This window comes from Podarcis tiliguerta, assembly GCF_965153285.1.
Source record: "Podarcis tiliguerta genome assembly, chromosome: 5".
NCBI lineage: Eukaryota > Metazoa > Chordata > Lepidosauria > Squamata > Lacertidae > Podarcis > Podarcis tiliguerta.
Window position 1 is genome coordinate 10984242 of NC_139538.1, and position 16610 is coordinate 11000851.

The 16610-nt window shown below is 45.1% G+C and overlaps 1 protein-coding gene across 7 annotated transcripts in view; it reads right to left on the reverse strand.

The window, feature by feature from the left end:
- The window catches only part of KCNMB2 (potassium calcium-activated channel subfamily M regulatory beta subunit 2), a 322930-nt gene that overhangs the window by 5262 nt on the left and 301058 nt on the right, over nt 1-16610 (reverse strand). For all 7 annotated transcript variants that reach the window (XM_083442414.1, XM_083442415.1, XM_083442412.1 and 4 more), the window contains one exon: nt 11180-11375. In XM_083442414.1, coding sequence (XP_083298540.1) covers nt 11180-11375 — 196 coding nt within the window. The remainder of the gene's footprint in view (nt 1-11179; nt 11376-16610) is intronic.

The window sequence follows — 16610 nt, forward strand, 5'->3', positions numbered from 1 at the left end:
TGAACTGAAAAGGCTGCGCAGGTTTTGTGTTGACCTTCTGAGGCTTGGTAGTGCAGACCTTCTGGGACACAAGTCTCACTCTTTCCCCAGCAGTGTCAGTAATATCACCGGCTCCGAGATGGCTTGGAGGTGGGAGGAAAGTGACAACAGGTACCCCAAGGGACCCACGCTAAGTCCCAGACTCTGGATTCCTGCTTTCATTACTTTGGCGCACACAGCTGTATTCCCAGCCTGTGGAACAGATGGCACCTCGTCAAGCCAAACAGCTGGAAGTAACCATCAGCTATTGTTGCCTGCCGCTGGCAAGAGCACCTCACCATTTCTGTTTACCTTGTTATAGTAGGAAAAAAAGAGGTAAAACTCGGGTTAAATTACACAGTGTTTGGGCTCATGTCTTGAGGAGCAGAGCCCCCACATCTGGATGTCCTGAGATAAGGGTATCAGGTGCACTGGGTTACCATAGCAACACCTGCGAGGTTGAGCGTATGACTTGCTGAGTCATTCGCCCTCTCATTGGTTCAGGAAATAGGCCTACATGTAAACATGGGGATCCTAGTCTCTGGGGCATTGCTTTCATTGTATGATGTCTTGTCCATGTTCTGCTGTCCTGTTGCACGCCCTCCTGCCCTGTTTGCTGTCAGGGTTTGACTCTGAATCTGTGAGAGCCCGTGGTTTTTACACAATAGCGTGAGCTATCGTGGCGATAGTGTTAGTGAATCTCTCAGCACATATGTATCTCTACTTCAAAAACCAGAAGACCTGTATTTAGTAGTTGCCTTAGTCTTTTGTCTGGAAACAATAAATGCTTTGTTACTGTGAACTGTTTCCTCCCTTAACTGGGGACTCTGGAAGAAGCTGTTCAGCTGGGAGCAGGAAATCTCTGGAAGGCTCCACATAGTCTGCTGATACATCACCCTGGTTGAGGTGTGGTGAACTACCAACAGACTTCCACAAGTCACCAACAACATTGCTAGGCGGGCTAAGTGGGGCAGCCCAATGGGACCATATGCCACTGGTTCTGAAAGAGCTGCAGTGGCTGCCATTGAGCTACCAGTCCCAGTTGTATGTAGCGGCATACAGAGCCCTCAATGGCTTGGTACCCAAGTACCTAAAAGAGTGCCTTCACCAATATCAACCATCTCAAATTCTGTGATCGGCAGGTGAGGCCTTGTCAGCAGGTCTTGACTCATGACAGGGCCTTCTCAGTGGTGGTTCTGATTTGTGGAATGCCGTCCCTCGTGAAGTGTGCCCGACTCCCTTATGCAGTTTATATAAATAATGTAAGTTACATAATTTTGCTGCAGCAGAAAAAAAAACGAATACAGTGGTACCTCAGGTTACATATGCTTCAGGTTACATATGCTTCGGGTTACAGACTCCGCTAACCCAGAAATAGTGCTTCAGGTTAAGAACTTTGCTTCAGGATGAGAACAGAAATCGTGCTCCAGTGATGCGGCGGCAGCAGGAGGCCCCATTAGCTAAAGTGGTGCCTCAGTTTCAGGTTAAGTACGGACCTCTGGAACGAATTAAGTACTTAACCAGAGGTACTACTGTATTGTAGTTTTTAGTGGAAGATGAATCACAGCGGAATGGAAACAGTGCTCTTTATGACGCATGTGGCGCAGAATGGAAGACAATGGCTTGCTGCTGGTGCTAAGAGGAAGTGCAACATGGGATACTTCCAAGTGGTTCAGGGTCTCTCACATTCCTTGGCATCATGGGAAGAAACAACACTGCAGTCACGCCTACCCACACCAGGAAAACATGAATACTGTGCTTTACTGGTATTGTGATGGCCTCCCAGAGATTAGTGGAAGCCATTTATTTCTCCAGGGATTCTGCCTAAAATGAAAGTAGGAAGCATCTCCATCATTCTGGTGGGCTTCAGAACAACGTTGCATGATGATCAGAGCAGTAACCTTCTTCTCACGTCAGTGGTGGAGAACCTGCATTGCTGGACATGACTCCCACCACCCCAGGTCATTGGCCAGGCTGGTTGGGGCTGATGGGAGTTGGTATTCAACAATATCTGGAGAGCCTCAGGTTCCCCACTCCTGGTTTCCTGACAGAGAGAAAAATGGCAGCCACTAGGTTCTGGTGTTGCCACTACCAGAACCTCAAACTACACAGTGGTGGAAGTGGAAAAGGTCAGCCAGAGACCAGGATCTGGCTTCAGGAAATCATTTGCCGCCCACCATCTCTCTGAGTCCTCAGATTTCATCTGAACCTTTTTGTAAAAAGAACTTGCAGTTGAGCCTTATGCATGATTCATAGGAAGCTTATGAGGGATGAAGTTTGCCCACTGTTTGGCAGTGCGTCTAAATAAACATGATAAGCCTGTCCTTCATTAAATAACAGCATTAAATAACAACAGGCTTCTGGAGGCAGGTAAGGAGTGAGAATCAGCGAGAAAACAACAATTAAAAGTCATTTGTTCATTGGGGAGCATCACCACTTCGCCTCTCAAGTCCATTCTGAGACCTAAAAGTGCATTGTAAGTAACTTAGTAGGGAGCTAGACTAACCATTTGGTGTGATTGATCTAGGATCCAATTCTTTGTTTAGAAATTAAAAGGATGTGACCAGAGACCAATGATTATACCATGATCACACTTAGTGAAGGCTGGGGGAAGGGCTGCAGTTCAATGGTAGCTTAGTTGCATGCAATAGCTCAGTTGGTTAGAGCGTGGTGCTGACAATGCCAAGGTTGCGGGTTCGATCCCTGTCTCCTCCATATCTGCATATTCCTGCATTGCAGGGGGTTGGACTAGATGATCCTCAGGGTCTCATCCAACTTGATAATTCTATGGTTCTATGCAAAAGGTCCTAGATAGGCATCTCCAGATAGGGCTGTAAATACTCTGACTGTAACCTTGAAGAGCCACTGCGAGTCAGTGTGGACAATACTGAGATAGAACTCAGTATAAGTTCTGCCTTGGGAGCATATTCACCCAGTGCTTTTCCAGCTGCACTGGCTCCCGGTGGAGTACAGGGTCAGATTTAAGGTGCTGGTTTTGAGCTTTAAAGCCCTTCATGGCCTAGGACTCTCATACCTACGGGACCACCTCTCCCGGTATGCCCCACGAAAAGCCTCAAGGTCCATAAATAGCAACACCCTAGTGGTCCCAGGCCCTAAGGAAGTTAGATTAGCCTCAACCAGAGCCAGGGCCTTTTCAACTCTGGCTCCGGCCTGGCGGAACGCTCTGCCTCATGAGACCAGAGCCCTGCAGGATCTGATTTCTTTCCGCAGGGCCTGTAAGACAGAGTTGTTCCGCCTGGCCTTTGGCTCGGAGCCAATTTGATTCCCTTCCCCTCTTTCTTTCTTTTTTCTTTTTCCTTTCTCCTCCTGCGACAAGGCTGCATTTTAATATTTTAATGTTTCAATATTTTAATGTTGTATTTTAATGTTGTTTTTAAGTTGTATTCATTCAACTTGTTTTTATTGTTGCTTGTTAGCCGCCCTGAGCCCGGCCTTGGCTGCGGAGGGCGGGGTATAAATAATAATAATAATAATAATAATAATAATAATAATAATGCAGGTTCTATGCTCCTAAGGTCAGTGAAGGCTGATCCATTTGGGCAAATGGGACACTGCCCCACCAAATTCAAGCTGCCCTCAGCCAGACCCCACCTGCCTGCCTTCTTACTTACAACCAGAACAGGGAGTGGCCCTGTTAGCCAACTTCCTCATCCTTAGTACACACACACACACATTTTTATTGATTTTTTAACATATCAGTTCCAACAGTCATACAACATATCTTCTCTTCTTATACAATGTTTTAGACTTCCGTCAACACCTCTGATGATTTTCCGTTCTTTACCACTTATTCTGCATTTCTTAATTTTTTATGTTGCATTTAATTGTCCTTAACTAATAATTCTTTTCATAGTCTTTCTTGTAATGTTTCAGATAATTCACCTTACAAAACTTCTTGCAATCCTACTAGCGCGATCTGTTCATCACAATTACTTTTCAAATAGTTCATATATTTACTCCAGGCTTCTAAGAATCTCTGACCCGCAGGTTTCGAATCCTTCCTGTTAATTTATCTAATTCTGCACAGTCCATTCCTCCTCCTTAGTTTCAGTGTTGCATGGCATGGAGAAAGTGGATAGAGAATTAATATTCCTCTCACATAACACTAGAACACATGGACGCCTAATGAAGCCGAATGTTGGAAGATTCAGGACAGATGAAAGAAAGGATTCACACAATTATGGAACTCACACAGTGATGCTCGCCAACTTCCAAGACTTTAAAAGAGGATTGGAGGACAAAATCATGGAGGGAAAGGCTATCAATGGTGACTAGCCAGGGTGGTTACGCTCTGCCTTCATGGTCGGAAGCAGTAATGTTTCTGAATGCCACAAGAGGGAAGAGAACTCGTGTTCTTGGGTCTTGGTTGATGGATTCCCACAGGCACCTGGTTGATCACTGTGAAAACAAGGTGCTGGACTAGGTGGGTCATTGGCCTGAGACAGGAGGCTCATCCTAGGCCTTTGCAGAACTCAACAGGGAGGAAGATGGGGACAAACCTGGAAATTAGTTGGCTCCACCTGCCATGGGCTCTAGCTCTAACTACCTGCTGCCTTACTAGTTCAAGAAAAAAGCACACCAAGAACTCTGGCCAATATAATTTCAATAGTGGGAGTGGTCCCTACTCGCAAATCAGTAGTCAATTGTAACAAAAACTAATCCATTCAAAAGTATGTATTCTGACAAGGATTACAAACTCGAATAGAGATTACAAACTCAAACAGAGATTACAAACTCAAACTCATAAGGATATGTATAACACAATAATTCATTACAGTATTAGAGATAAGAGTTGATGAGTAGAGATAAGTTCATGTTACTCCATAGTCAGATTTGACGTGAAGATCTTAGCTTCACTCATTGAGCAGAAGTTAGAAGTCAGTTATGGATCAGAAACCAGGACAGGGCCCTGTTTCGATGTACTCACCTTCATCAGCTAATTTTTAAGGGGTCGTGTAAGTCTGAAGAATTCGTATAAATCTATCCTGTTATTTTCTACGTTTCTCAGAGATAACAACTAAGTGTGGGTAGATCAACGTGTATCTTGAGCTTTTCTGTGCCTTACTAGTTCAGCCACTTAAGATACATGCACGACGGGTGGAGGAGAGTGGTTCAAGGGCGCACCAGGCCTGGAGTTTGAGTAACCATGCCCAGAAAAACTGGAAGTCAACAACAGCATGGTTGTGTCTTGGTTGCTGCTAGGAACTTCTTTGGGTACGGAGCTGGTCTTGCCTCTGAGATGAACACGGAACATCTCTGCCTAGAGCGGATTTGCTGAAGGACTCGGCAAGAGTATTTTAAATTCCATTCTAGGTCAAGAAGTCAAGGGATGTTGCATTAACAAAACTGATTTGGGATTCAGTTTGCACAATGGTATGTCAGAGGGCGGGATGGGGAACGATAAAGGAGAAGAAGCCCTAGAGAGGCAATCATAACCTGTAAAAACAGCCTTGAGTCAAGCAAGCATTAACTGTACCTGCATTAGATTAAGAGGAAGCAGCAGCTGGGGGGATTTAAGTGTGAATAAAAACAGGCAGAAACTCTTTGAGATTTCAAGAGCTAATGTAGCATAGCAGCTAAGGGCCAAACCAGACATTGCAGGCAGCCATGGGTAACTTTTATCTGACACATTAAAAAGCCCTTAAAGGAGCCTGGTACTGGGAGGTGATAAGCTTGGCAGAAGGAATGGCATAATTGCTGTTTAACCATTTCCCATCTAGCTGTTTTTCTGCTAACAATTGCTCCCGTGGTGTTTGTGTGAGTGTGAAATACAGATGTTTTTAAAACAGCAGCAGCAACAACAACAACAACTAAACACAAGAACGACCATTGTTGTTTATCTAGCCCTGTAATCCTTGCATAACTGAACATCTTATTCTGCATCAAGCACCACCGCAGCTAATTAAACTGCCATAACATCCTTTTGCACTCTTGTCTTTAAATAGTTGCAAACTCCAGAGTTTGGGGTTTTTACATCATGCCCAACCTCGCCCTCTGCACTCCCTGGCTGCCTCTTTAGCTGTTTTTCTTAACATCTAGCCCAGAGAAGGGTAAGTTGGATCCTCCTAACAGAAGGTCCATGTTGTGCTTGGCTCTGAAACTCTTCCCTAACCGGCTTGTGAGCCAGTGTGGTGTAGTGGTTAAGAGCGGTGGAGTCGTAATCTGGTGAACCAGGTTCGATTCCCCGCTCCTCCATATGCAGCTGCTGGGTGACCTTGGGCCAGTCACACTTCTCTGAAGTCTCTCAGCCTCACTCACCTCACAGAGTGTTTGTTGTGGGGGAGGAAGGGAAAGGAGAATGTTAGCCGCTTTGAGACTCCTTAAAGGGAGTGAAAGGCGGGATATCAAATCCAAACTCTTCTTCTTCTTCTTTGTGGGTGGGGCTTGCCCTGCTCCAAGCTGATGGTGCCACAGTTATGCCAATGGCCTTTAGCCAATCAGCAGCGTGGCAAGGTTGGGGGTATCTATTTGGCAGCGCAACGTAGGGACCTCCTTTTGCTTCGCACTGCCGAACACCCGCTCGCCCGCCTGTTAATTAGGTCGTGTTTGGCCTTGCTTTGGACTTCGGTTGGTCACCTGTTTTGGAATGGGGCCCGGGTAGGAATTTTTCCCAATGTGGCAGATTGGCTGTGGCCACTTGATTTTTGCCTACCGCTTAGCAATCGTCACAACTTTGTAAGGTTTGGCGGTTAGGCATTGGTTTAGGGGAATGTGGGGAGGCGCGGTGCGGCCATCAGCTGCCCCTCCAATGAATAGGGTATTCCATTAAAAGAATCCGTGGGTCTGGATCTTGTCCGAATCCCGGAGAGGGGCTAGGGCCATGCCAGGACCCCTGGGAACCCCAGGGGTGAGCACCAGTCAATATACATTGACGGAGCTCCCCCTGCTGGTTGTTTACCCTTCCAGGCTTCCTGCCGGGTGGGGCAGGAGCCAGGTATAGTTTGATACCAATGTCTAAGCCAATAGCAGTGACATTTGTGCATTTTAATAAAGTTGTGGCCAAAAATTGCCCATTAACATTTAAACTAAATTCTGTCTCCACTGTGTCTTTATTTCCATGGGGGATGGGTTTTGGGGCTTGAAGCACAATGCAAAAGCTTGCTCACTATTTTGTGCCGTTTTAGTTGGTACAAAAAGAAAGGTCTTATTTTGGATTCTGCCACCCGCCATTGGAGCAATGCTGTGGATTAATATTGGCTATACTGAGACCTCTGATTTGGTTGCATCCAGCGTGGGATGGAGAGCTAGAAAGAGTGCCAGGCAAGCAGAGGCTTGAAAAAAAAAAAAGGTCCCCTCTATGAACCACCTTTCTTCTTCTTTTTTTTTGCAGGCCAAGATCTACGTCCTGTCTCTACAATGGAATAACGATGGGCATTTTGAAGAATGAAAAACGGCAAGCGTTTTCTCTGCCTCCCTCGGTGCAGCGTGCAAAGTCCCAGAAAATGCCACTGCTGCTTCAGCAGCGGGTGGGTGGGAATGGCTGGTAGACAGGCATTGTTCTGCATGCTCCCCCTGACAGCACACAGGCCCCAAGGTGGGTTTACTCCTTTCAATTCCCTACACAAGGAACAATCACATTTTATCCAGTGCTAAAATACCGCTGTATTGAGCACTAGAGAAAGAACTGCTGTTTGAGCCAAAAATGGAAAATTATTACATTTTTATCCCACCCTCCACCTAGGATATCCAAGCATACTTCGTTCTTTTCAGTGCTCCCCCCCCCCCCGAAAAATAGGTGCCGGAACTTACCATGAAGCTCTTACAGTAAGTCGCCAGGCGACTTGAGGCAGCTCTGAAAAGATGCTGGTTTGACAACAGCTGCATTCACGGCCCGCAGAGGGGCTAAAAACTATGGCAAGCTGCCTCCCTGGCTGGTTTGGGGGCTGCCCCTGGTTCTGGTGCAGGTCAAATAAATGCACCCCCCTCCCTCGTTCTGTTAGATTCAGGCAGGTAGCTAGGGCAGCTTGGAAAGGCCCTCGTGCAAATTTGCACAAGTGCAATGGTAGAGGCCTGGTTGGAAAGCCAAAAGCCCATCGCTGCTTCTCTGGGAAAAACTTTGGAACAGCGACCTAAAATTCACAGCATGTTATTCTTTGAAGGAGAACTACCTGAAAATGATTTGTAGATGGTATTTAATTCCGAACAGACTGGCTAAAATGTATAAGTCTGAATCAGATAAGTGCTGGAGATGTAATGAGGTTGGTACGTTTTATCATATGTGGTGGACTTGTAAAAGGGTATTAGGAAATGATATACAATGAATTGAAAAAAATGTTTAAAAGTACCTTTCAAAAAACAAAATAAAACCAGAGTCCTTTTTGTTGGGGATAATTCAGAGGGAAATTCCCAGGTGTCAAAAAAGACTATTTATGTATGCTACTACGGCAACCTGTGTTTTGTTAGCCCAAAAATGGAAAATGAGTGAGGTCCCAACTGAAGAAGAATGACAATAATATGTGCAGCTTACAGATTTAACATGTAGAATAAGAGAACAAGAAGAACGTACATTTAAAGAAGACTGGAAAATGTTTGCTGAATATATGAGTGAAAATTGTGTTCATTTAAAAACGCTGGTAGCATGAAGGTAAATTCAACAGTGTAAATAAGTTTTGATGGATGTAACAATGGATTCCTGAGTGTTTTAGTTCATGTAAAATATGCAGGGATGTATGGTATGCAAAATGAACCATGGAAAGAGAAGAAGGGAAGTCATTGATATTTTAAGGTAGTTTAAACGAATATTTTGAAATGTAAATTAGAAAATTTAATAATATCTACCGTATTTTTTGCTCTATAAGACGCACTTTTTCCCTCCTAAAAAGTAAGGGGAAATGTGTTTACGCCTTATGGAGCAAATGCAGGCCGCGCAGCTATCCCAGAAGCTAGAACAGCGATCGTGCAGCGATCCCTCTTGCTGTTCTGGCTTTTGGGATAGCCAGGCGATGCCTCTTCAGGGCAGTGGGAGGAACGCTCCCCCTGCCCTGAAGATGCTTTGCATTGCTTTCACTGAAGCCAGAACAGCAAGAGGGATCGCTGCACAGCGATCCCTCTTGCTGTTCTGGCTTCTGGGATTCAGAATATTTTTTTTCTTGTTTTCCTCCTCCAAAAACTAGGTGTGTCTTATGGTCTGGTGCACCTTATAGATCGAAAAATACGGTATATATCTATATATCCCATCACTATATATATATAGCCTGTAGCTTGACCAATCGCAGCTAGGATCTGGTGGAGTCATAGATCTAAACAATAGTGTAGACTTGCACACGCTGGCTGACTTCCATTTTGACTTGAAACGTTCGTTTTGGGGTTTTCAGAAGAATGTAAAGGAAAGAAACGGCCGGGGGGGGGGCACCAGCCCTCAATGGCGCCCACTTGAGAGGTGCCAGAACTGCACTCTGGTGCGTTCTGGCTGAAGGAAAGCACTGGTTCTTCCTCCTGCCTCGTTTTATTCTCACAACAATCCTGTAAGGCAGGCGGAGTGGCAGTGACTGGCCCCATGCACTCGGCGAGCTTCACGCACTGGCTGTAGATGCTGAAGCTGCTGCAATGACTGAAGAGCAGCTGTGCTCTCATTGCAAAACGGGTCGAAACAATTGCCTAGAAAGGCCTGAAGCATCGCAGCGCCTCCGTGTGTGCTTGCTGTGGGGCGGACCTCCTGCTGTGCCACTGGAACATCACAAAACAGGCTGTTAACCCAACGTTTGTTATGCTGGCGTTTGCAATTATACATCTGCCAGCAATTACTGGGATCTGGGCTCTAGTATCTGATTTCACCCTATCTCGGGCAATTAAATCTCTATGTAACAAGGACCGCTGCATCTCTGAGTGCCTGGGTATAGATAATGAATAGATACATTTGCCTGAACATCATCCATGCAGAGTCGAGGGACCTACTGTGCCCCTTTACACAAAGACAGACAAACAGCCATCTGGAGAGAGAGAGATGCACATTACAGAACGGCGCTGTGATGTGCAGGTAATGTGGGATTGGTATAGATGTACTTGCCATCCGGCAGGCAGCGTTCTACACACAAATATATACTCTCTGCATTGTAAAGCTTGTTCTCTTTTCAGCATGGAAGGAAATAGGGCTGTAGCTTGGCGTCAGAGCACATGTTCTGTATGCCAGAGGTCCCAGGCTCTATCCGGGAATCCCTTGGCAGTGCTGGGAAAAACTGCAGCCTGGAACCTGGAGAGCTGTTGTCAGTCAGTATAAACCAGGGATGGGGGTCCTGTGGCCCTCCAGATGTCGAAGGGCTCCAGTTCCTATCACCACTTGGGCAAAAAAAATGAGAGGCACAAATACAAGATGGGTGACACCTGGCTTGAGAGCAGTACATGTGAAAAGGATCTAGGAGTCTTGGCATGAGCCAACAGTGTGACGCGGCAGCTAAAAAAGCCAATAGAATTCTGGGCTGCATCAATAGGAGTATAGCATCTAGATCAAGGGAAGTAATAGTGCCACTGTATTCTGCTCTGGTCAGACCTCACCTGGAGTACTGTGTCCAGTTCTGGGCACCACAGTTCAAGAAGGACACTGACAAACTGAAACGTGTCCAGAGGAGGGCAACCAAAATGGCCTGGAAACGATGCCTTATGAGGAACGGCTAAGGGAGCTGGGCATGTTTAGCCTGGAGAAGAGGAGGTTAAGGGGTGATATGATAGCCATGTTCAAATATATAAAAGGATGTCATATAGAGGAGGGAGAAAGGTTGTTTTCTGCTGCTCCAGAGAAGCGGACACGGAGCAATGGATCCAAACTACAAGAAAGAAGATTCCACCTAAACATTAGGAAGAACTTCCTGACAGTAAGAGCTGTTCAACAGTGGAATTTGCTGCCAAGGAGTGTGGTGGAGTCTCCTTCTTTGGAGGTCTTTAAGCAGAGGCTTGACAACCATATGTCAGGAGTGCTCTGATGGTGTTTCCTGCTTGGCAGGGGGTTGGACTCGATGGCCCTTGTGGTCTCTTCCAACTCTATGATTCTATGATTCTACCTCAAGCCAGCATGTTCAATGGTCGGGATTAATGGGCCTTGCAGTCCAGCAACCTTTGGAAGACCACAGTTTCTCCAGCTCCCCTGCTTAGCAAATATCGAGTCCATTTGCACTGAAAATGGATGAGCAATTGGATTTGTTCTTACCTCAGAATTAATTTTCATTGTCTCTTCTGTGTGGTAAAGCAAGCACTTCTGCCCCGAAGACGATACGTTGACGTACACTTGCAAGCACGGGTACTGAGAGGTTTTCAAGCAGTCTGGACCGCAGCTGAACGAGCAGTTGAAGGTTTCTGTGATGGAGATGTTGAGGAGCGTGCACTGCGTCTCTGCCGTCCAAACACTGGCCAGGAAAGAGGGAAAGAGAATTTGGACAGAGAAAAGGCTTAAAAGGTTGGAATACCGCAAAATTCCGTGGCCAGATTGCTCACCAGAACAAGATGGTTTGAGCCTGTAACACCATGGGCAGCCAATTAGTTTCTGGGCTGAATTCAAAGTACTGGTGTTGACCTATTATATATGGCTATACAGTGGTACCTTGGGTTTCATACACTTCAGGTTACATACGCTTAAGGTTACACACACTGCTAACCAAGAAATAGTGCTTCAGGTTAAGAACTTTGCTTCAGGATAAGAACAGAAGTTGGGCTTCGGCAGCGCGGCGGCAGCAGGAGGCCCCATTAGCTAAAATGGTGCTTCAGGTTAAGAACAGTTTCAGGTTAAGAACGGACCTCCGGAACAAATTAAGTACTTAACCCGAGGTACCACTGTACATGCTGACTTCAACCATTAAATAATCTATGGCCTGCTAAAGGGGCGGGGTGGGGACTCTTATTATGATTATTTTTATTTTTATGCTGTCTATTACTATTGCAACTATTACAGTGGTACCTCGGTTTTCGAATGTAATCCGTTCAGGACCAGCCCAGGACATTTAGTAGGGTTGCCATATTCCCCAAAGTGAATATCAGGACAAAATTGTTGAGTTGTTTTTTTTTTTAGGGGGCGGGTGTCCAAAGTTGTTGATGACATTTTGCTGCCTGATTCCCGGACGTGGTCTGGGAAAACCTGAGGCGAACCACAAAATGGCAATTAGATAAGTAAATAAGGCTGAGAAAAGAGCCACCAAAATGAAGTTTTTCTCCCTCCCTAGATGGCTTGAAAAGAGGATTGGAAAAATTGTTGGGGGAGAATGAGGCTACCAATGGCTTCCAGCTGGAGGCAGCAATGCTTTTGAATGCCAGTTGCTGGAAACGACAGAGGGAAAGGGCTCTTGTGCTCTAATCCTGATGGCAGGTTTGCCACAGGGATCTCGTTGACCACTGTGAGAACAGGATGCTAGACTAGATGAGCCATTATGGGCTTAATCCAGTGGGCACTTCTTACGTTATTTAATACCATTTTACCAGAATTTTCTCTCTGGGTTTTGTCTGCTTCATTCAACTGTGTCTGCTTATGACAGGTTTCTGCTAAACATTCACAGGTGTTTGGTATATCTGTCTGTCTATATCTATCTATCTATCTATCTATCTATCTATCTATCTATCTATCATCTATCTATCTATCATCTATCTATCATCTATTTATCTATCTCATCTATCTATCTATCTATCATCTATCTATCTATCATCTATCTATCATCTATTTATCTATCTATTTATCTATCTCATCTATCTATCTATCTATCATCTATCTATCTATCTATATCTATCTATCTATCTATCTATCTATCTATCTATCTATCTATCTATATCTATCATCTATCTATCATCTATCTATCTATCTATCTATCATCTATCTATCTATCTATCTATCTATCATCTATCTATCTATCATCTATCTAATCTATCTATCTATCTATCATCTATCATCTATATCTATCTATCTATCTATCTATCTATCATCTATCTATCATCTATCTATCATCTATCTATCTATCTATCATCTATCTATCTATCTATCTATCTATCTATCTATCATCTATCTATCTATCTATCTATCTATCATCTATCTCTTCAACTGGTTTGGCTTTTAAAAACTATCAAACCCTCCAAGTGTCCCTATTTTCCAGGGACAGTCCCAGATTTACAGAAGCCGTCCCGGTTTCTGATTTGATCCCAGAACATCCCACTTTTCTTTAGGACCTCTCTATTTTCATGCAAGAAATGTTGGAGGGTATGGCAGGACATCCCTATTTAATCAGAGAAATGTCGGAGGCAGTGCTATTTTTCTAGAAAAAGAGTTGCTGGAACTCACCATAACCGCCTCCCTTGTTCTGTTATAATGGTAATGGCGCCCACCTGAGAGGTGCTGGAACTGAGTTCTGATTAGTTCCGGCTGGAAAAAAACCCTGGTTGGAAGGTATGAACTATTCCTCCTAATGCTTAGGGCCGTATTACCCATAGGTGCTAGGGGTGCAGCGCACCTGGGCACCAAGATCTCAGGAGTGCCAGGCCGAGAGTCCAGAGCCCGAGAGTTGAGTCTGGCAAAGAGCCCGCTTGTCGCTTGGAGAGCCATAGTGGGCCCCAGAAGGCTCCAGAAGGCAATTGGGCCTGATCCGGCCTGTGGCCCTTAGTTTGCCAACCCATGGCCTAGAAATTAGGTCCCTGGTCCACACCAGTTGATCACTTGCTTCCTTGCTTCCACGGTCAATGCAAACAGATTCAATTCATAAAGTGTTCTGCGCCGCGAGTTCGGGGGCAACCGAGCCAGTGAGATGCTGAGGTGGCCAGCTGGCTCTGCCCTCCTGCGCGCTTGGGACTGGGCAACCTGGGTGGGGGTCTTTGCACCCCTGCACTGCATATGCTGAAGACAGCCCTGCTAATGCTGATGCAAGTCTCCCTTTGCTCAGGTTTACGTAGCCCAAAACTGCAGGCCATGTTACAAATGGCAGCTTCCTGCTCCTTCTCCCCATAATTTGAGTACCGTTTCTTAAATCATCTCAGCAATGTTGTGCCTCAGAAACCTTTAGAGAGAAACCTGGCTAGGAAGCCAGTGGTATTTAAATTCCAAAACCACCCTCTTTTCAGGGATCCTTAATTAGACATCCCTGCCAATTACAGCTAAGGTCAAATTACTCCTCTGCAATCACGGGTGATGTTGTTAACCCACATGACACTCCAGACTTCTTCCATGAATATCAAAGCATCATACGGTCTGGAAAGTAGTTGAGTTTGACAAGATCCCAGTGAGGTAGAATGTTTTGTGTCTGTGTCTGTGGGTTGTTTTTGGCTTTAAAAAGGAGTCAAATAAATTCAACAAGATGGCAACATGTCCTAGGACACGCCTCCATCTGAAGGGCTGGGACAGTCTTCCAACTGTAGCCAGCCTCTGTTTGAAGGCCTATCTGGTCCAAGTCTGTTTTGAAGGTAAAGAACCCCAATAATTTAAGAACCAAAGAAAAGCCTTTCTGGGTCAGGTCACTGACCCATCATGTCCAGTACCCCCATGGGTACTCCTATGGGGAGCATGCAAGCAGAAGGGCTGCAGGAAAGATGAAGCAGAAAAACCCCCACAAGTGATCTCATCCCTAGCAAAATTATTGCTAGGCTTTGTGGCGAGTGTCTCGCTTTGAGTAAAATTATTACATAGATCAGCAGGATTTCCACTTGTGAGGAGGAAGGCATTAGTCTTACACCAGAAGGAAGAAATAACCCCTCAAAGTGCTGCAAAATAGCTTGATCCTTTTTACAAATTAAACTTCCATTTTCCTTCCATTTGAAAGCTTATAGTTTTCTCTAGACTGCTGATTATTACTGCCGCTCCCTGCTGAATTAGGCCAGGGCTGTGTTTTGCGGTGATATACGCTCGACGTTTTATGGACTTCAGTGGGACATAGATTAGCCGATAAGGATAAGAGTCGAAACCTCATACTGTGAGGAAAGGCTGCCAAATCTTTTCATTTCTCTGCTGTGCTGCTTAATCCAAGGCTAAACAATGACAAAGGAAGGAGATAAAATATATGAGGCTAAATCTCCCCTCTAGGAACTGAGTACTGTTCTGGTAGCAAGCTCTGTCCATGTCTCCATTGCTGTGAGGGGTGTCCTGTGCCACTTTTTAAATGAAAACACAACCCTATATTGTAAATGAATAGATGGGTCCTAAGAGATCCAGGCCTCCTCTAGAGTAGAGTAGGAACTGAAGTGATGCTTCGTTTTGCATAGGGGGAACACAGTATTACCGGATACAAAAAGTGCACCCCAGAATGGCAGCCATTTTTCTTCTAGGTTTAGTTGTACACTATCAATAAATAAAGTGTGCTGCTTGTTTAGTGGTTTAAGTATTTGGTGGCAACCTTCCCAACTCTGTATCACAGCAAATGCTTCAAGCTCATAGGCGCTGACCTGACACCATCTGCCCCATGGGAAGGAAGAAGAAAGTGAGAGAGGCCTTCTCCAGTTGGACTCATCCCTCTTCGTGTCAACTTAACATTTTATAACATTTATTTATTTTAATGTTTTAAAAATGTAAACCACCTTGGGTGCCTTGGCAGAAAAAGCATATATCAATGCAATGCAATGCAATGCAATGCAACCAATCATAGAATGTTTGAATGAAGGATTATTGTGGAAATAGTCCCAGTACGTTTCCGAGCACAATTCAAAGTGTTGGTGCTGACCTTTAAAGCCCTAAACGGCCGCGGCCCAGTATACCTGAAGGAGCGTCTCCATCCCCATCATTCTACCTGAGGTCCAGCGCCGAGGGCCTTCTGGCGGTTCCCTCACTGCGAGAAGCCAAGTTACAGGGAACCAGGCAGAGGGCCTTCTCGGTAGTGGCACCCGCCCTGTGGAACACCCTCCCACCAGATGTCAAAGAGAACAACAACTACCAGACTTTTAGAAGACATCTGAAGGCAGCCCTGTTTAGGGAAGGTTTTAATGTTTGATGGATCACTGCATTTTAATATTTTGTTGGAAGCTGCCCAGAGTGGCTAGGGAAGCCCAGCCAGATGGACGGGGTATAATTAATAAATAATAATAATAATAATAATAATAATAATAATAATAATAAATAATGATTCATACAGTGTTGAAGGAATGGTGTGACTCCTTCAGCACCCACAAAGCTCACCCTTCTACAAGTGTCCTTCACATGGTCATTTGCCCGAAATTCACAACATGCCAATTTCACTGTCCAAGTGTCCCTATTTTCCAGGGACGTCCCTGATTTAGAGAAGCTGTCCTGATTTCTGATTTGATGCTGGAAGGTCCCGCTTTTCCTTTGGACGTCCCTGTTTTAATTGGAGAAATGTTGGAGGGTATGGTAGGATATCCCTATTTTCATTAGGGAAATGTTGGGTAGGGCATGGAGTTATCCAACCCCTGAGCCATCTGAAGGCAATCCTGTACAGTGGAACCTTGGTTTTTGAACTTAATCTGTTCCGGAAGACCATGAGGCTTCCCAAAAGTTCAAAAATGGAGGATCAATGGGCTGGCTGCAAAGTCAATGGAGAAAAAATTAAAAACAGTTCGGCTTCCGAAAATCATTCAAAAACTGGAGCAGTTACTTCTGGGTTTTCAGCGTTTGGGAGCCAAAACGTTCCAAAATGGAGGCGTTCGGCAACTGAGGTTTGACTGTA